This window comes from Ruditapes philippinarum, unplaced genomic scaffold (genome assembly GCF_026571515.1).
Source record: "Ruditapes philippinarum isolate M1 unplaced genomic scaffold, ASM2657151v2 ctg5956_1_1_1_1, whole genome shotgun sequence".
Classification (NCBI taxonomy): domain Eukaryota; kingdom Metazoa; phylum Mollusca; class Bivalvia; order Venerida; family Veneridae; genus Ruditapes; species Ruditapes philippinarum.
In genome coordinates this window covers 191-22,019 of record NW_026867362.1, presented here as the reverse complement: position 1 = coordinate 22,019, position 21,829 = coordinate 191, and the positions used below count along the sequence as shown (strand labels likewise).

At 32.3% G+C, this 21,829-nt stretch overlaps 1 protein-coding gene across 1 annotated transcript; it reads right to left on the bottom strand.

Moving 5' to 3' along the window:
* Positions 1-322: 322 nt before the first annotated feature.
* Positions 323-1,339, bottom strand: LOC132735809 (uncharacterized). The gene is made up of 3 exons (XM_060722814.1): positions 1,158-1,339; positions 619-1,122; positions 323-581 (listed from the first exon to the last, which is right to left on the bottom strand). Exons 1-3 carry the CDS (start codon positions 1,337-1,339, stop codon positions 323-325), a joined length of 945 nt encoding a protein of 314 aa, XP_060578797.1.
* Positions 1,340-21,829: the final 20,490 nt, after the last annotated feature.

Below are 21,829 nucleotides of genomic sequence, written 5' to 3'. Positions count from 1 at the left end.
AGCCTGACAATATCATCAGGTCTGGCAATATCATCAGGTCTGGCAATATCATCAGGTCTGGCAATATCATCAAGCCTGACAATATCATCAAGTCTGGAAGTATCATCAAGTCTGGCAATATCATCAGATCTGGCAATACCAACAGATCTGGATATATCATCAGGTCTGGTAATATCATCAGGTCTTGCAAATATCAACAGATCTGTTAATATCATCAGGTCTTGCAATATCATCAGGTCTGGCAATATCATCAGATCTGGCAATATCATCAGGTCTGGCAATATCATCAAGCCTGACAATATCATCAGGTCTGGCAATATCATCAAAGCCTGACAATATCATCAGGTTTGGCAATATCATCAAGTCTGGCAATATCATCAGGTTTGGCAATATCATCAGGTCTGGCAATATCATCAAGCCTGACAATATCATTAGGTCTGGCAATATCATCAGATCTGGCAATACCAACAGATCTGGTAAAATCATCAGGTCTGGTAATATCATCAGGTCTTGCAATATCAACAGATCTGTTAATATCATCAGGTCTTGCAATATCATCAGGTCTGACAATATCATCAGATCTGGCAATATCATCAGGTCTGGCAATATCATTCAAGCCTGACAATATCATCAGGTCTGGCAATATCATCAGGTCTTGCAATATCATCAGATCTGGCAATATCATCAGATCTTGCAATATCATCAGGTCTGGCAATATCATCAAGTCTGGTAATATCATCAGGTCTGGTTATATCATCAGGTCTTGCAATATCATCAGATCTGGCAATATCATCAAGTCTGGCAATATCATCAGGTCTGGTAATATCATCAGGTCTTGCAATATTATCAGGTCTGGCAATATCATCAAGTCTGGTAATATCATCAGGTCTGGTAATATCATCAGGTCTTGCAATATCATCAGATCTGGCAATATCATCAAGTCTGGCAATATCATCAGGTCTTGCAATATCATCAGATCTGGCAATATCATCAAGTCTGGCAATATCATCAAGTCTTGCAATATCATCAGATCTGGCAATATCATCAGGTCTGGCAATATCATCAGGTCTGACAATATCATCAGGTCTGGCAATATCATCAGATCTTGCAATATCATCAGGTCTGGCAATATCATCAGCATGGCAATAACATCAGGCATGGCAATTCCAACAGATCTGGTAATATCATCAGGTCTTGTAATAACATCAGGTCTGGCAATATCATCAGGTCTGGCAATATCTTCAAGCCTGACAATATCATCAGATCTGGCAATATCATCAGATCTGGCAATATCATCAGGTCTGGCAATATCATCAGGCATGGCAATAACATCAGGCATGGCAATTCCAACAGATCTGGTAATATCATCAGGTCTGGCAATATCATCAGGTCTGGCAATATCATCAGGTCTTGCAATATTCATCAGATCTGGCAATATCATCAGATCTTGCAATATCATCAGGTCTGGCAATATCATCAGGTCTGGCAATATCATCAGGTCTGGCAATTCCAACAGATCTGATAATATCATCAGGTCTTGCAATGTCATCAGGTCTGGCAATATCATCAGGTCTGGCAATATCATCAGGCCTTGCAATATCATCAGGTCTTGCAATATCATCAATCCTGACAATATCATCAAGCCTGACAATATCATTAGGTCTGGCAATATCATCAGGCCTGGCAATATCATCAGGTCTTGCAATATCATCAATCCTGACAATATCATCAAGCCTGACAATATCATTAGGTCTGGCAATATCATCAGGCCTGGCAATATCATCAGATCTGGTAATATCATCAGGTCTGGTAATATCATCAGGTCTGGCAATATCAACAGATCTGGTAATATCATCAGGTCTGGTAATATTATCAGGCCTGGCAATATCATCAGGTCTTGAAATATCATCAGGTCTTGCAATATCATCAGGTCTGTCAATATCATCAAGTCTGGCAATATCATACTGGAAATACTTGTATAATCAAATATCTTTAATGAGGAAAAGTTTTTTTTATAATTGAAGATTTGTATGCCTCGCGTTATCCTGTGAAAATTATCAATTATTGTTGCCTTTCAATTAATTTGTTGTTCACGAGACAAATGGAAATTAGAATTTTAATCTGTTTTCAGCGGTTTTTCCAGAAAAAAGGCCCCTTCATATGTATTCTGTGAAGATAAAACAAACAAAAAGAATTATTTGCTCGACTCATTAGGTTATATTTGAAATATACAATTACATGTACAATGTTTATGCTAAATGTGTACACCAGACTTTTCTTTCTAACATGTATATAGCTTTATACGTGTAGGTCCTAGCGTTAGCAAAACACATTCAAATACATTAACATTATTAAACTAAATCAGTATAAAATAATTAAATTTACTTTCTATTACACTCTTAAGATTTACGTTATTTATCTATGTATGTTTCGATCTATCCATCAATTCCTCAGTTATAATTTAACTATTTTATGAAAAAAAAAATGATTATTTAAATTAACGGAAATGACTTATTGAATAAATTAAAGCAATAAATCAAACAGTCTAGTGGTATATTTTACAGAGATTTATTTTTGTTGCCTTTATTAGAGTTTCACAGTAGAAGAGGTGTATTTCCTGTTTTTTCTAGACAGACTTTTCCATATAAATAATTCCAAAAGACGTCTTGTATATTCTACAGACCTTATTACCTATATTTATGGCAGAAGTAACTAATATAATTGTTCAATTTTATTTTTTGCCTTAGTTAGCGCTTAAGAAAGGTTCAAAAAAAATAATTAAGAATGTAAAATAACATACTAATTTAGAAAAAAAGAACACACAAAAGAAAAGAAGATTCAAGCCAAATCAGTCATTTCTGGAAATTGATCGTTTATATGTAACATGTTTTCTTCAAAAGTCCGTTACAAAAAAACTCTTCAATAGGCAGAATTATTCAGCTAATTTTGAATACAAATCTTATATTTATAACAAAACAACAACAACAAAAAAAAAACAACGAAAAACAAACGAAAAAAAAACGCAGTCCAACACGGCACAGCAACACCAGCAAGGGTACCGAGCAGGGAACCGGGAAAAAAAGAGCCACTGTTTGAAGACAGTATGTATAAAACATTGGTAAAGCTCACGGCAACAGACTCGGTTTGATTGAGCCTGTTTGTGGACATCAAAGTTTTCTCAATAGTCCTCCACATTAAGTTTATAAACATTCATTGTAAATTATAGGACAGTTTATAGTGGAAACAACAGAACAACATATAAATTAAATATCATTTGAATCACATATACAAGTTAAATACTAAAGGAACACAAATATTATCGAAGATCATTTTATATTCACTATTTATAATAACATTTAGGTGATAACAGCGCCCCAAAGTCCTTTCATTACATGCTTACTGGTACACAGTTATCATGTCAAAATCACTAACCAGCTTTAGAGAACAGAGGTACATATATGCAACCTCTTTACCTTCATGTGAAGTATATAATCTGAAGAAGAAAATGTCTAATTTTGTGAGAACAAGGCTATAATTTAAGGCTTACTACGAGAACCAGCTTTCAAAGTTCTTTAAAGTCATAAAGACTGAAAAGATTATGCGAGAACAAAATCTAGAAACTCAAGTGACCGATGAGTTTCATAGCGCTACTCATGTTCTGGTTTTAATGAATAATTTCTGATAACTTCAAATTCGAATCATTTGTATCGAATTTCGACTAATTACCATAAATTTTAAACTAAAACACATTTTAGTTGTCAACATTCAGCTGTAAACGACGTTCATTTAGATTACAGACTACTTTAATCTAACTATATGATCATTAAACAAGACTTTTCATGTCTGTATGCAAAGGACTACATTATGGAGAATATATTAGCAGATAAGGAAAAACACATATCAGGTTTATTCATTTTATTTGTAAAAATACAGCCAGTTTCAATAACCCTTAAAACTCATGTAACTTTAGTAACCTGTGGTACATGATTTCGTGCTTCATAACCTCCTAAAACTCAATTTTATTTCGCTTATGTCATTTTTTCATTTAGGACACACACCATCTTTTACTGAGTGGATGGGACCATCCGCCGCTTTTCATGAGATGGCGTGTCACATTGAATGATAATAACCGTATGAACATTCACTGTATTAGCGTGTCACATTGAAGATTCAATGATAATAATCGCATGAACAGTCACTGTATTAGCGTGTCACATTGAAGATTCAATGATCATAACCGTATAAACAGTCACAGCATTAGCGTGTCACATTGAAGATTCAATGATAATAACCGTATGAACAGTCACAGTATTAGCGTGTCACATTGAAGATTCAATGATAATAACCGTATGAACAGTCACAGTATTAGCGTGTCACATTGAAGATTCAATGATAATAACCGTATAAACAGTCACAGTATTGGCGTGTCACATTGAAGATTCAATGATAATAACCGTATAAACAGTCACAGTATGACGTGAATGACGTAGTATCCTACCACTGAACAGTGAGAAATTCTAAATTCTAAAAGTTAAATATTTCCTGTTTAAATGTTGATGTCTGCTAAAGTCGGTCGGGAGGGGTGGGGGCATTGACGGTAGTTTGCATTTACTCAAAACATCAATGAAAAGGCTCAATCTATCTGAGCCTACTGCGTTTTAAACATTGGCTCTTTAAGCGTTCTTTTTGGGACTCTATTCGTCTCTATTTCAAAAATAATATTAGATTGAATGGATGTATAAATTACAATCAAATATAAACTTTTTTGTTAAAAATATTAGGTAACATCAATACATTTACTGATACTGTATGTAAAATTATCAGGATCGTAACAATAAAAGTCTGTTGTTTTTATTTCGCAGCAAAGTTGTATTTGTCAAGTGTTTAGCTTTTCTGTCTTAGACGACCTTAGTACATATTTTCTGACCGACTGAGTTAGCTTCCTGGCATGAAAGCCTCGAAAGACCTCTCGGAACTCGAACCATAACGTTGAAGGATAATGGATGTTTCTTAATTCTAAAATTACACTGTTATAATGTTAATTTCTGCTGAAGCTGGTACTAGGGGCCGGTCACGTTAGCTTAAGCTGGTACTAGGGGCCGGTCACGTTAGCTTAAGCTGGTACTAGGGGCCGGTCACGTTAGCTTATTCTCACAACTAACGTCCATGAACGGGCTCAATCAACCGAGCCTGCAAAAGTTTTCATTACATACTGCATTATTTAAGGTTTCCGTTGTTTTTGCTATTTTTATTTGTTTCTTTTATTATAAAACAATGTTATATATTACAATAACTGTTTCATTGTGATTTCCATGCGGTGACGTTTAAGCTGTCAAGACGACCCAAGCTTGTTCGTAGCATACGTTAGACTTTCATTGTAAAATTGTCAACATTATTTCTTAGTTACAGTAGTTAATTTGTTAGTTATTAAGTTACTTACTTAGTTAGCTTTTAGTTAACTAATGATCAATTGTTCTCGTATTGCCAATATTGACTACCTTGATGATCTTGTTCTTTTCATTATTTTATCATTTCACACTATTTTAGGTATAACCAAAAACACATAGCACTTAAATTTAGATTTTCTTATGTTGAAACAAAAAGCGCCGATAGTCAGGGCTTTCTATAATTTATAAAATAATAGACAGAACCATTGACCGCATATAATTGATTGTATAATGAATACATTGCTGTGAAGTAAATTGCATTACACATGTCTTTTTTTATTTCTTGCTATGAATTAGTAGAAGAATACATTTTGAGACGTCTTGCTTTCCAATAAGTTTATGGATTCCTTCCGTAAATTATTACGTCGTTTTACCAGTTTTTTTGTTCTTTAATCAGTGCTGTCAATTTTATCTGCGTCAACCAATTAAACAAAGATAAATCAGTAAATACGAAATTATTTCTGACATTGTCAGCGACAGTAATTAGAAATAACGCGTGTTCCCAAAGACCACTCATATGCCATCAGCAGACATGTCATATAATTGATTGATGAGTAAACAGTATACAGGATAAATGTTTACATCTGGGATTAACTTGTTGTTGATGTGTTTATGTTATTTATCTATATACCCAATAAGAATTTATTCTAGACGTCTTTTTGGTGATTAAAAATTAAAGTACGACTTTAATATTCGTCCTATATGGTGATTAAAAATTAAAATACGACTTTAATATTCTATTTTGTTATTCCTGATTTTTCTTATCACTTGTCTCTCACGTGTTCTGGATTCGCACCTCATTTTGATACTATTCTTAATGTCGGAAACTTATTCAGCTACCTCACGAAAGATGAGTGATGTTTCTCTGGTGTCAGCTCTTGGCATGCATGAAAGTCTTCCTCTACCAGTATAATTTGAAGATATTGAGTTCCTCAATAATGTAACGATGTACAACAACAACAACATAAACTTTATTAAGCTCAAGCCATGATATTATTTATTCTTTATTATAGTCTGATCTATATCGAAAATTGAAAGTGTGACTGAGTGTGTAGGAAAGAAAGTAGCGAAAGACATAAAAGACTTGAGAGATGAACTGTTGAAAGAAATGTTTGAAGTAAAACAGCAAATTGGTAGATCGGTAATACAGACTTCTGCTGAAAAAACGATCTCGCCTGAGCCACATAAACAGGATAATTTTGAGAAAGACATACAAATTAACACAAAAAAGCCTGAAAATAACACTCGGCCAACAGAAAATCAAAATTCAAAATCTAAATACTCTGCATTTATAGCAGGTGATTCAATGACAGGTATCCTGAGTGCGAACAGAATGTCAGACTTTAATGTGAAAGTAAACATCAAGACTCACTCTGGTGGAAGAATACGTACAATTGAAAATACCTTCATATCAATGAATGATACAGATTCAAATGGAATAAAGGATAAAGATGTAATATTACTTCATGTAGGCACAAATAATATATCTGATGCAGATTCCAGCCAGTACATAGTTGATGAGCTGAAGGATACAATACACACTGTAAAAACCATCAACTCAAAATGTAAAATAGTCATTTCTTCAATTCTACCTAGAAGAAATGACAAACTTGTCAACACCATTATATCTGAAACCAACAACAGGTTTAGAGATCTGTGTGCAGATGGTGGTCATCACTATATTAACCATGACTCTGACTTTATCCTGCATGGTACTCCAGACAAGTCGCTGTATAAAGACTATTTACATCTAAATAGAAAGGGTGGAAAACTGTTTGGAACAAACATGAGGAAGGCTATAAACTATGTCCTAGGCATATCTACGATGCCATCTGATGACCATAGCAGTAACACAGTGGACAACAAGTCTCATTTTCAGAAAGGGAGGTTTACAGGGAGGAGAGACGAGAACCTGGTCTACATGCCAGTACCAACTTCATGGCTGAGAAATCAGAATTCTTGGGGTCGCCGTCGTTAAATATTTGTGAAAGTAATTCATTTCAATATGGAGAAACCAATGTTAATTTGACTAATGAAATTGTAAATGACAATACTTTAAACTATGACTCCAATAAGAATAGTAACTCTTGGTACACGCATAAAGGGTTGAACATACTACATCTTAATATTCACTATTTGTACCCAAAATTAGACGAACTCAAAATTATAATTTCAGAACAAAAGATTGATATACTCTGTTTATGTGAAACGTTTCTAAATGTAAATTTTCTAGACAATGAACTACAGTTGGACAATTTTACACTTTTTCGCAAGGACAGGCCTTCCAATGGAGGCGGTTTAATTATTTATGTTAGAGACTGTTTATCTTTTGTACATAGATCTGATTTAGAAAGTATTTCTATTGAATCCATTTGGCTTGAACTTAAACAGCCTAAATGTAAATCGTTATTATTGTGTTATGCATACAGACCACCATCTTCTAAAGTTGAGTGGCTTGATAATTTTGCTATATCCTTAGAAAAATCATATTTAGAGGAAAAGAATGTATTGTTATTGGAGATTTTAACTATGATATTTAAAAGCATGATACTTGTTCTAAATCTTGGTTAGATCTAATGCAATCTGTAAATTTTTCTCAGCTTGTTGAATCTCCTACCAGAGTAACTTCAAGCTCTGCTACATTGATAGATCATGCATTTTCAAACATGCCTCAAAGTATAGTCGATGTTTTTGTACCTTCCTTATCCATTAGTGACCATTTTCCCATTTGTCTTACACGCAAACTTTCAAATATCAGTGTTAAAGGTCCCATGCATAAGACAATAACCTTCCGGTCTCTTAAACACTTTGACGAAAATCGATTTTTAACCGAATTGTCAGAGCAACCCTGGTCAGAAGTAGCATCTGTAGAAAATCAAGATAACTCTATAGATTTGTTCACTGATAAATTTTTGTCTGTCCTTGAAAAACATGCACCAACTAGACAAAAACGGGTAAAGAAGGTCACCCAACCAAACTGGATTAATAAAAACATCCTCGATGCTATTAAAACAAAACACCAGTTTCATAAGGTTAATGACACATATAATTACAACATATGGAAACAACACGTTAAGTCTCTCATATATGATTCTAAGCGACAATATTATAATGATACCATCAATCAAAACAAACACAACCCAAAGAAATTATGGACTGGTCTAAAGGAATTATCTGGTTACAAATCCAAGGTTCAAACACATTTTATTGATGATGATGATGGCAACCCGGTTTCTGACCCTTTAATCACTGCAAATTTATTCAACAGACAATTTGCGAATCTCCACCAATCCCATCATGCCATTAATCAGACTGGTTATGAAAATCCTGAGCTTGTTGAACTAAATGCATCTAAACTTCAGCATATACCCCCTTTCAAAATACCTAAAATAGAGCTCTCTTATGTGTTTAATCAATTAAAATCGATTGATATTACAAAGTCATGTGGGTCAGATGGTCTCAGTGCAAGGTTTCTAAAGTTATCGGCCCACATTATTGCTCCCATACTTACCACTATATTCAATAACAGTATTCTAAACAATACATTTCCTAAATCATTCAAAAATGCAAAAGTCATTCCTGTACATAAAAAGGGTTCTAAAAGTGATAAAAGAAACTATAGGCCAATTTCCATACTTCCCTTGATATCACTTATTCTTGAACGTCATGTCAGTTCACATTTAAAGCAATACCTTGAGAAAAATCAACTTCTTTACCAACGTCAGTCTGGATTCAGGTCAAATCATTCATGTCAAACAGCATTGATTAGAATTATTGATGATTGGATTACAGCTATTGACAAAAATGAAATAGTTGGTTCAATTTTCCTTGATCTCTCTAAAGCTTTTGACTATGTGGATCACTCTATTATTATTGAAAAGCTTAGAATGTATAACCTAGACCCTTCATCAGTTGCTTGGTTTTCCTCCTATTTAGATTGCAGAATCCAACAAACTTACATATCCGGTTTATATTCAGAGTCAAGTTCAGTAACTACTGGAGTTCCTCAGGGCTCAGTGCTAGGTCCTATACTGTTTTTAATCTATATCAATGACCTGCCTTTGTCCATGGAAAAAACAGAAACTGATATTTTTGCTGATGACACCACCCTTTCAACCTCTGATGTATCCCTAAACAGAGTAGTTGAATCTCTTACTCATGATCTTTTAAATGCCAACAAATGGTGTGATTTGAATCGCATGTCTATCAATGTTAACAAAACTAAGGTCATGTATATTTCCTCAAAACACAAGCAAAATTATATTCATGAAAGTAATCCTTGTATTTTATATAAAACGGAGCAAATTTTTTGTAGCTCTGAAGAAAAATTATTGGGTATTACAATTAATAACACCTTGTCTTGGCAAAGCCATATTGATAATGTTCTTAAAAAGTGTAACTCATTGTTACATTTATTATCACGTATAAAATTATTCATATCTATACCTGTACGTAAAATGTTTTACAATGCATATATTTTACCACATCTTGATTATTGTTGCATAATTTACGGTAACTGTACGTCTTTTCTAGAAGATAAACTCATTAAGTTCCAAAAGAGAGCTGCAAGACTAATTCTAGACAAAGATTATGACACTCCATCTGCTGAACTTTTTTCTGAACTCCGCTGGATGACCTTTTCACAGAGGGTTGTTTTTCAAAAAGCTATTATGATGTTTAAAATAATGAATAATCAGGCGCCTTCCTATTTATTGAATAATTTCATTTTATCGTCAGATGTTCATACTCGCATTTTGCGTTCATCATCTGATTTTCAACTCTATACCCCTAGACCAAATACTGAACAATTTCGTAAGTCTTTTGTTTATTCTGGAACTTGTATTTGGAACGGCCTTCCTGATTATATTAAGTCTGCTACATCTGTTAACCATTTTAAAACCTTATACTTGAGGTTTTATCACACATTGAAGTATACAAATTGATAATCTCCTGTATGTTTTTACATTTATGTATTTTAATAGTTTGAATATGTTAAATTTATATTGTTCCTTGTTGAGGGCCTCATGGAAGATTGATATGTTTGTTCAAATGAGTTCTCTCGTTAAATAAAGTCTTTATTATTATTATTATTATTATTATTATTATTATTATACATACATATACAATCAAACAATATACATACAGTAAATTGTACAGCCATTCTTTTAAGAATTATAACAGACTGTTCTAGTTTATAAGAGGGGTAACTCCACAGTCCATATTACAGAGATCTATAATATCTACTGTAGATTTACCTCCCTTATTTACATAATTATACCCATTTACATGTTAATATAAACACATCATAATATCTCTAAGACATTTATAAGTAAAACAGCATATTCCAAGCATTGAATGTTATACTTAATATAATTAAAATGTACTAATATTTGTATCTACAACATAACTGTATGAGTAATTACATTAGGGTTGTTAATATTAAAATGGAAGAATGAAATCTCATAACTTTACTAAACCCTAAATGGTTGTCTCCTTATAAATGTACTAAAATCATTTATACATACTTATTTTATTTTATCTTTATACAATCTAAAATTTAGTGACCTCAACTTAAAATCTGCCATAAGGTATTCGTTATTAAAATACTGAGTTTAGTAAATGTGGCACTATTGCGCATAATAAAAAATGTCTTACAAAATCATATGTCACTCATGGTCAGACCATGAATGGACTGGTCAGTGGTGATTATCAAAACAGGAAGATAAAATTTTCTAGTTTGTTTAAAGATACATTTATAACATTTATAACATTTATACAATAAAAGTTCTTTTCTAATTTAAAATGTTCATTTTAGGCAGGAGACACACAGATCATCAACTTCAAATTTTTGAAATTAATAATGTGTATTGTCACCCTCCATCTAAAATGAAGCAATAAAATTATATATTTATTGGTACAAAAAATCTCTTCTAACATTGAGTATTTCGTAGCAGGATTTTACAGTATATTTGGCAATATCATCATTTGACAAGAGGAAGCAAAGCTTGGCAATATCATTATAAGAATTAAACAAAGTACAATTTTCAACAGCATTTTCAAATAATTTATCAGTGTACTGGGGGCAATGCAATAGTACGTGCATCTCATCTTCGATGCCATTATTACAAATAGGATATACTCTATCGTTAACATAATCTTTCGTACCTGCCAATCTCCAATCTGCTTGGTGCAACACCACATCTAAATTTAGCCAATGCTGATCTATGGCGATAAGACATAATTTTATTGACATAATACTCCTGTTCAAAATCAAACTTAAATTTCTGATATAACCTTAACTTGTTTCTACCATCACCAGATTTACTAAATATATAATGAACTGATATTATCCATTCATCTATCTATACATCCATTGCATTCTTCACAATTGTATCAACAACAAGATTTTTATTCTGTGGTAATGTACAGTCACTAAAATCTACACAACCAAATTTTATAAAGAGGTTTTTAATCCTAAAATGCCAGTTGCTACAATTTTTACTGCAAGGTTATAACAGTATTTTGATATCTTGAAATTTACTCTGTTTTGATCCATATTTGACAATTTACACCAAAGGGACCCGGCACAGTGTTGGGATAGTGTAAAAAAGTAATTCTAGAAAAAAATTATACTTTATATATAATATATAGACAAGGGGTTGAACTCGCCAAATCGGCCGAACGCCCCTAGTCCAGTATAAGTCAAAATTGCAAAGTCATTCTTGCGTAAATTATATAAAGCTATATATCAAATTGCAGCTAAATGACATCACTAGACGTTGACAATAACATTACTGTCCCAACTTAAACCGTTTTTGAACAACAAACCGATATTTCGGATGACACATCGTATTTTTGCTAGGTCGGACAAAACCGTGCAACCTGTCAACACTCGATTTTCTACATGTAAAAACGCAATTCCAAACCATGACATTATATCAACCCGCAATAAATCGATAATACAAAACAAAAGAAACAACTTACCGCCGGAAATTGATTTTTAAAATGTTTTATAGCGTCTGTAAACAATTCCTGAATGTGAAAATGAAGTTGTAATCAGCATCCATTTGCTATCACGTGACCAATTTGAAACGGATTATTTCATTGGTTGATTGAAATACAAAGCATTGCTGGGTCACAGAATCGTCCAATCAAACGATGTCTTACAACCGTTGCCGAGTATGTATCATGGCTTCAAAAAAATATTTTGTCGGAAGAGAAATAAAAAGAAATGAATGTTTGTTATAATTGATTGGTTTTGGAACAATTTCCAGCGGTAAGTTGTTTATTTTGTTTTGTTTTATCGATTTATTGCGGGTTGGTATAATGACATGGTCTGGAATTGCGTTTTTACACGTAGAAAATCGAGTGTAGACAGGTCGTCGCCCTATTCTAAAAATGGTGTATCTACAATTTCCTCTTTTTTGGGAAAAAGGGGTTAAAGGTTCAAGACGTTGTAACTTTTATTTAATAACTCCTAACAGTGTGAACTTCTGGATTGGTATTATAGATGTCAACATGTGATGAAAGCACTTTGTTATATACCTTTATAATTTGCAGTAATTGTAAAAATTAAAAAAAAAATTTGGAGATAGACCAAAAATGTTTATTTTTAGATTAAAAAATTACTCTAAAAATGAGTTTGCGGAGATATGACAAAGTTACGCTAAAATTGTAAATACTTTTTGAGTTAGCATTTTTTAAGAGTAATAATTTTACTATAGAATATTAGTAGATTTTTACATTCTAAAGAACATTTTCAGCCAGAGTGGTTGAACCGCTGACACTGAATGACTTTATCTTCGTAAATTACTATGTCAAAGTGTAAATTCATTCACGTGATCTCCAACGTGGGCCTTTCTCGATAATAACAATATAAAATTGTGCCATAAAAAAAAGAAAAACAAACATTTTACAAAATTTTTAATCAATGAACTTGCTAAAACAAACTGAAATATTTTGAACCATAATGAAAAATGAAATGATTGTAACCATCTCTAATATTGTGATTAAATAATACAGATATAAATTATATTATCATTTCATTTCATTTCATTTTATTGGCAAAACGGCAAATAACATTACCTTTGGCCATTAACAGAGTATCATGAAAAATATGGCCAAAAGTTAAATAGTTACAAACATTACATCATACAATATATAACAAAAAGAGCACAAGAATGAAACTAATTAAGAAGCAGTTACATCTTCAAGAGACTGTTGCCTCAACTTAAATGCATTATGAACATAGTGAGCACATTTAAGAATAAGCTTTTTGTTATTAGTGGACAATATAGTCGAAAAGTTTTGTATAGTAGGCCATGAAATTTTCCTAAATATTTGGTTCTGATAACAGTATAAATTGGACAACATAAAAGGAAGTGGTATTCTGATTCAATAGAGTTATATATACATAGTTTACATTTGCGATCGTTTCTATCAATGTTAAAATGTTACCATTAATTCTTTTTAATTCACACAATTAAAGTCAATACCACATGCATTCAAAGTCTCAAGTATTGTTTGTGGTTTAATATCAACGTATGAAAAAATATCTGCTCAAGTTCTTAACAATCTTTCAAGATTGCAAAATCGTCGTTTTCAAGATTTTACATCCAGTGAATTTTGCGATCTCCCATATTGGTTTTTTGTCGCACAACGTAGATACTGGACATTCCATGAACAGGCTAAATCAAACCGAGCCGGCAACATTTTAGATCATGCCGTATTGTGCTTTAAGAATTCTGCTATTATCTAATAAATATAATCATTGATGACCCGGAGAACACTGAAACTCGCATGCAAACTTAAAATCTATGTTTTGACAAGACAGTGGTATTCCGATCCCATTGGAATGTTAAATATCTATTTATTTTGTGAATATTTTAAGACTTGAAACAATGATTTATCTGAAACTGATGGCAAGTCAAAACTTCCCCACAGACTTGATGTTGTTGATATAAAATTCCAAAGTTTTGTAGAAGTTCTGCTAACTGCAGTCACATGTTCTAAGAGACAACATTTCTGTAAGGACAACATCTGATAATGTAAGTAAGTCTGACCTGAAATGGACAAAATATTATCATTAACAATTAAACAACAACAATGTTCGATACTCCAAATAGTTCCAAATAGTTCATACGAATATCCGAATATAGTTATCCGAAACTATGTGATTGTGAAACTTTGAGAAATATATATAAATAATGATAATACTATGAAACAAATACTAATACAAAATATAAATTCACTTATAAAACGTATAAAAGCTAAAATATATTACTTACATGCTTCAGAAACCATTTTTAACTGTTACTTTCCTAGTTAGCTGGCTGATTTAGATACGATTGTTGTTTGTTATCACTGGAGTTAGAACAATTATATTGTCAGGCCCCTTCAGGTCACATGACATATATTTTTCAACTTGATTGGCTGGCACGAAAGATTAGCCTAAAAGTGTTACATGTGTTGGAGATACGACGAAAAAAGGCTAACAGCAAAGCTTTCCATTGGACATAGAACAAAATACAGACGCTATATCTACAAAAGTATGACGTAAATCTTCACAAGTTTTGTTTTGGAGATAGAACAAACTAATACTAAAATAAATGTGCAGTTATCTCATTTTTTGTAAAAATGGAGTTAGGACATTTTTAGAATAAGGCGACGAGGTTGCACGGTTTTGTCCGACCTAGCAAAAATACGATGTGTCATCCGAAATATCGGTTTGTTATTCAAAAACTGTTTAAGTTGGGACAGTAATGTTATTGTCAACGTCTAGTGTTGTCATTTAGCTGCAATTTGATATATAGCTTTATATAATTTACGCAAGAATGACTTTGCAATTTTGACTTATACTGGACTAGGGGCATTCGGCCGATTTGGCGAGTTCAACCCCTTGTCTATATATTATATATACAATATATATTTTTTTTAAATTACTTTCTTACACTATCCCAACACTGTGCTGGGTCCCTGTGATTTACACCAAAAGTTACCAACACATTTCAATAGTTTGACATAAACTGGATCTCAACCCATATTACCAGCTACAGCAGAGCTTGGAGTATATTTTCCTGTACCTAAGAAAAATCTCATAGCGCGATTTTCCACAGCTTCTATACAAGAGAATTTCATAGTCCCCCAAATGGCAGCACCAATAGTACACCCTATTTTTTAATATCCCCATCATAAATCTTTCACAATAAATGGCGCTGTTTGTGACATTTATGGTGTCAACGTGATAAAATACATGTATTATTATAATCACCTGCAGCAAAAAAGAGAGTTAACATTATCAATATTGCACATGCAGCCATATCATATTTGAATAAATATAATATTAATAATAAAATTTAAAATCAATTCAGAAAAAATAGTCGATGTTCCTATATCAATTTTATTTAACAGCTGTTTATTTTACATACACTTTCCATAGCAACATAGCAATAATATAACTGCTTTACAAAAACCTAAAGGGATGTTAAATTTTTGGGTTTGGTTTCACAATATTTTTTTTACCCTTAATCTTATTTCAACTTTCCCCGGGTAAAAGTATTACTTTAAATTTTTCCTTTCCCTTTTAATGATAAATTTTCTGGAAAAAAAAAAGGGTTTCAAATATTATGCGCTAATTTTAATGTTAGGGTTTTAGTAAATTCCCAGAGGGGTCATAAGGAGTTACCCCTACAACATACATTCTCTGCATATTTCCAAAATTTTGCCCCCTTGCCAATGAAATCGAAAAAATTTTTTTTAAAATGCCAAAAATTTTTTTTCCAAACAGTGCTGTTCCCTTAAAGGGATTGTAAAATTTTTTAATTAAATGAGTAATTTAATGGCCCTCCGCCAATTACTTTTGCATTTCCAACCCCTTAAAATATCCCGGGGCAAACCCCTTGAAGTGGGTTATAGGTTATATACAGTTTTAATGATTTTATTTTCTCGCTTCACTTCGTTCGCTCGAAAATTAATTTCTTAAAACTCTGTATATAACCTTTAACCTATACAAATTGGTTGAAATGATCGTTATTCGCAATTTGTTTATTAATAGATCGGTTAATTAAAATGCATTTTTAAGTAATAGACAGCACCTAATCATGAGCTTCAAATTGATTATTTACTTTATCTTTGAATAACATGTGTGTGTATATACATGTGATACTGTCAATCGAACAATCATTATATAATGTTTAAATTGGGATAAGTCTTTTTATTGACATTAACAAACGTTAAGAGGTTAGTTAAAAAAATATGTTTAAAATTCAATATGAAAAGTAATTATTAAATATCAAGTATTACATTAAAGATAAGATACTTATACTCGAGTACATCTTTCATTGGAATTCTTATCCTATGCATTTTATGGCAATTGTTTTGTTATTCACATATCTGAAACAAAAATTATGTTTATTGTAAATAATATCTATTAACCGATTTGATTACGGACGAAAATGCAAAATTATTGGTCTAACGATCACTTGTCGTCCAACCAAGACAGAGAGGTGCGAGCGACCTCGCCGGTACACTAAAACACCGCCTGACTAGACACTATTACAATCAGTCTCTAGGATGTCAAACCATGTACATATAACCATGAACAAACATCTTCTTCGATGTACAACCATGTACATATAACCATGAACAAACACCTTCTTCGATGTAAAACCATGTACATATAACCATGAACAAACACCTTCTTCGATGTAAAACCATGTACATATAACCATGAACAAACACCTTCTTCGATGTAAAACCATGTACATATAACCATGAACAAACACCTTCTTCGATGTAAAACCATGTACATATAACCATGAACAAACACCTTCTTCGATATAAAACCATGTACATATAACCATGAACAAACACCTTCTTCGATGTAAAACCATGTACATATAACCATGAACAAACACCTTCTTCGATGTAAAACCATGTACATATAACCATGAACAAACATCTTTTTCGATGTAAAACCATGTACATATAACCATGAACAAACACCTTCTTCGATGTAAAACCATGTACATATAACCATGAACAAACAATTTCTTCGATGTAAAACCATGTACATATAACCATGAACAAACAATTTCTTCGATGTAAAACCATGTACATATAACCATGAACAAACAATTTCTTCGATGTAAAACCATGTGACATAAGGTTCTACGATGTAAAGCCGTCAACGTCAACAACAACAACACAATGGTAGAACCAAAAAGCTTTTGTTCCTGTCTTCAACCAAAGAAGCCGAAAACCTCCGTTTATCAATATAATGTGTTTTTCTATGTGTTATATAAACTTTAAAAAAAACAGAGAAATACTTATGATAACTTATTTTGTAAAGCAGTTATTTGTGCGACGCTATGAGAAAAAGATATCAAATAAATACCTCATAAACATTTTTGAGAATTGTGCAACAGCAGACAAATTAAAAACAATACTCAAAAACATCGCTACATAAATGAAGAAGAATATTTCTATCATCACTTTGCCGTATTCTTAAATTCAAGACAATCTCTTTTACAGCGACGAAACAACAAGAAAAGAGTTTACAGATATGTATGGAAGCCTTGGAGGGTCACTTTTGAGTTTCAACTTATAGATTTATTTTACTATTTTCTTATGACTTTTGATTTATGACTTTTGGTTTATGACTTTTGATTTTTGACTTATGGATTTTGTTATTTCCCACGTGCTTGCCACTATAATTATAATTTCCAAGGAAAATATGGTAGAATATGACAACGATTCAGACGAGGTAAGTTCATTGACCTAAGTTTCCTGGAGACTTATTTAAAAAACAAAAGATGTGGGCTCGTATGCAAGAACAGAATGTTATTCTTATATAAGCCTTTTAAATTGATTAAGAAAAGAAAATACTTTGCTTGCATTGTATTGCATTTGGTATCCATTTTTTATTTTGATTTCCGGAACAGGGATATATAATCTCAAATTGACATACAGCGTATGAATCAAACGCTTTATTTTTTATATGGGTTCCAGTTTTAAATCCAAACCGGTCTCGCATTGTTGTTTGCTGCAGTAACAATCGGTTTTCACCCGTAGTTCATTCTTCGTCCATCTAATATAGACCAAATTATAGGCCTTATTTTGACAAAGAAATTTGTGGTTAAGAAGTTTCAGGAAACATGGTATTTCAAAAACGAAAATCATACAGCTTTGAAACTTCACACACTTGTTTTAGAACACGCTCTAAGTTAGAAATCTCTGAATTGCATTGTTATCAAATTATGCCTCTTTTTCGATTTTGAGTTCATGGTTTAGAATTTTCATGAAAAATGGTTTCTCAAACACTATTTTAGCGATTCCTTTGAAACTTAGAACACATATTTAGTGTTGACATCTAAGATCAATGACCAAGTCTCGTATGAGTGGCGCACAATTTGACATACTTGTGCCCATTTTTTAAAAGCTAAAATGTTTTGTCAGATGGTTTATGAAATATGGTCCCATAAACCAGTTATGATATAATATTGAAACTTTATTCACTTTTTCAGTATCAATAACTTAGGTCACATACCAAGTACAAAGTACATGTTATTTGTATATAAACTTTTGTATACAGTTATGTATTAAGGGATTTTTGTACATGTATTTCATTTTGTATATATATGTATTTGATTTCAATTGAGATAACACATACTTTTAATGTTTTCAGTTTAAATTCTAGTAAAGCTACCTGTAGGAATTAAGGACGTGCTGTCGAATGGTTTCAACTACAAAGCAGTTGCAAGAGCATCAGCAAAACATATTTGTCAAGTTTTCGGAGCCAGTTTAGAAGACTAAGAGGTTTCATGGCAAAACAGCGTTCGTTCCGAGTGGAAAGTAGTACAGTTTAGCAAATGCAAAATGTCCAAACAGTCTAGTGATTTGGTTTTCTTCGTTATTGTCTATGGAATTATTCAGACATTTTTGGAATACGTGCGTTACCTGTTCACACTTGTTTCAGACGCTCGATAATTTTCAAGTTTTAACCCCACCACTTATTGTGGACGCTTATTGGAAACACGCAATGTCATGGTGAGACAGAGAAAAGTGTGAACAATCATGAATTCATAATTCTGGCTTTCATAATTTTCAGTATTTGCCCATTGTAAATTTTAAAACTTAAAAGAAAGGTATCGAAATCAAACTTTGCATGTTCATATAGCTTGGTGAGGCAGAAAGAAACATACTTCTTGCTATCATAGCTACATTTTAGAAAGTCCCCTTTGTTGTTGATTTGTTTTCTTTTCTTTTTTCATACTTACATTTTGTTAAACTCATAATTATCCCAAAAACTGTTGGCGGCATCAATTTGAATTTACTGGCAGATATATCTCGGCGAGACAGAGTGCATTGTGTTGTTAACAAAACTTTTGATTATAACAATTTTAATCGTTCTTCTAAGTTAAACATTCCCTTTTTCGACATGCTGTGGGTTGGGGGTATGCTCATTACGAAAGACTATGATATTTCCATTACATATAAAGTCGGTTATTCTTCGAAAGGTGGACGTTATTTAATTATCATATATACATTATACAATGTATACAGTTTCTTAAAGTTAACTAGGAAATTTTTAGCTAGAGACTGTGTTTGTTTTAACTCTCTTTTAAACCTTTAGAAATGAAGAAATAACGCTTTGACAATGATTTTAAAAATCTTGACTTCAATAATAATGCAGTCACTCTAGCGTTGCTAGTTTACCTAATTTATCTTATGTTTTTAAAAGCTTCGTTAGATCACTCATGTTTTCTTAGTTTTTTCATCAGTAACGTATCAACGATGTGTTGTTTTGTAGAAATATTGCATGTATATATGTCGTCTGTGACGTAAATACTTGACGTTTTTGTTGATGGCAGTGTTTATTTTTAGCTGTTCCTTAGTGTTAGCTTTTAAGTAAGGCATGTGTGCTATTTTAGAAAAAAAAATGCTTACCTCTGTATTTCTTATCTCTGTTTTTAAATTAAATATAATGAGGCTCAAATTCAGTTTGTTTTGCCTATCTAATACATTTGTTTTCTTATAAGACAACACTTTTGTTAAACAAAATAAAGCACGGTTGTAGAATAAAAAATGTCTGTTGTTATCTGTTTAAACGCATTTATTCCAAACAATTATTGATAGCTCTGCCAACCTGTTACGGTCTAGACCGTGAGGTAAAAACCTTTGGTAGTGTGGTCTCTCGGTAGAGGTTTATTTAGGTAGTTTGTTGAGGGAGTTGGCTGGTTCTACACAGTTTACTTCTATAGTGATGGCTATTCTATTTCTGCTTTGCTCATTTCAACCTATTACTTATAATTTTAATGGAACACTATCTCTACATAGATAAATAAATTCTCTGTAACATTTAAATACTGTTTATTCCGGTGGAAAATTGCAAGTTTATTTTGGTTAAAACAAAGTTTAAATAACACAATAATAAATTGTCAACAAAGGCGGACAATGTATTTTTATCATTCAGGACCAGATTTGATATGATAATGTAAAAAAGTACAAGTTTGAAGTAGAAATTATCAAAAGTAATCAAGTCATATTTGTGCCACAACCTTTTTCTAAATTTTATTATATACCTCTAAATTTTCTTCCAACGGATAGAAAATTCCGTTTTATGTTAGTGACAAATACGGAACCATATATGGAAATGTCGGATTATATTTGACATTGGCTCCGATCTTAGCTGTGTCTTACGTAGCATTAGGAAACGGGAACCAAAATTATAAGAGGCATCGCCGGTTTTGCATAAATTACGTATTCATCCGTCAGTCATAAAGTTATTTTTTATTTTCTGAAATTTTTTATATTTTTTGTTTGTTTGGATTTTTACGGCACGTCAACACATAACTGGCCATATCGTGCCGAATGCTATAATAGGCTTAAAATATTATGTAAAACATTTTAAATGACAATAGAAATGAGCCAATTAGATCCTAGAATACAAATTTATCTCTTTTAAATAATCAATTATGTTTTTTGATGGAATTGTATTAAAAAGTTCTTTGAGTGAATTTACAGAATAAAATCTATTACGGGCCTGTGAAAAATCATGACATTCAAGAAGAAAATGCTTGACAGTAAAATTTTCATTACAACCTACACAGAAAGGGGCATTGTCATTTGTGAGGAGATAAGAGTGGGTAATTTTAGTGTGTCCAATTCGGCATCGAAGAAGAACTGTTTTGATCACGGCGGTTTGACAGAGATAGAGATGGTGACATATCAAGAGATGGGTTTATATCGTGAAGTTTATTAAAAAACGGCATTGTCCCAATTTGCTTTCCATTCAGATGATACGAGTTTATTTATAGCCGGTCTAAAAAATCACAAGCTGGTAACAATAAGTCAGTTTTTTGAAAATTTAATGATTGTTTAGC

Coding starts and splice junctions, on each gene's coding strand:
- LOC132735809 (XM_060722814.1), bottom strand. CDS start 1,339: ATGCCTGATGTTATTGCCATGCCTGATGATATTGCCAGACCTGATGAT. Junction 1,123..1,157: donor AGATCTGTTGGAATTGCCAT/GCCTGATGTTAT, acceptor TGATATTGCCAG/ACCTGATGATATTGCAAGAT. Junction 582..618: donor AGACCTGATGATATTGTCAG/GCTTGAATGATA, acceptor TGATATTGCCAG/ATCTGATGATATTGTCAGAC.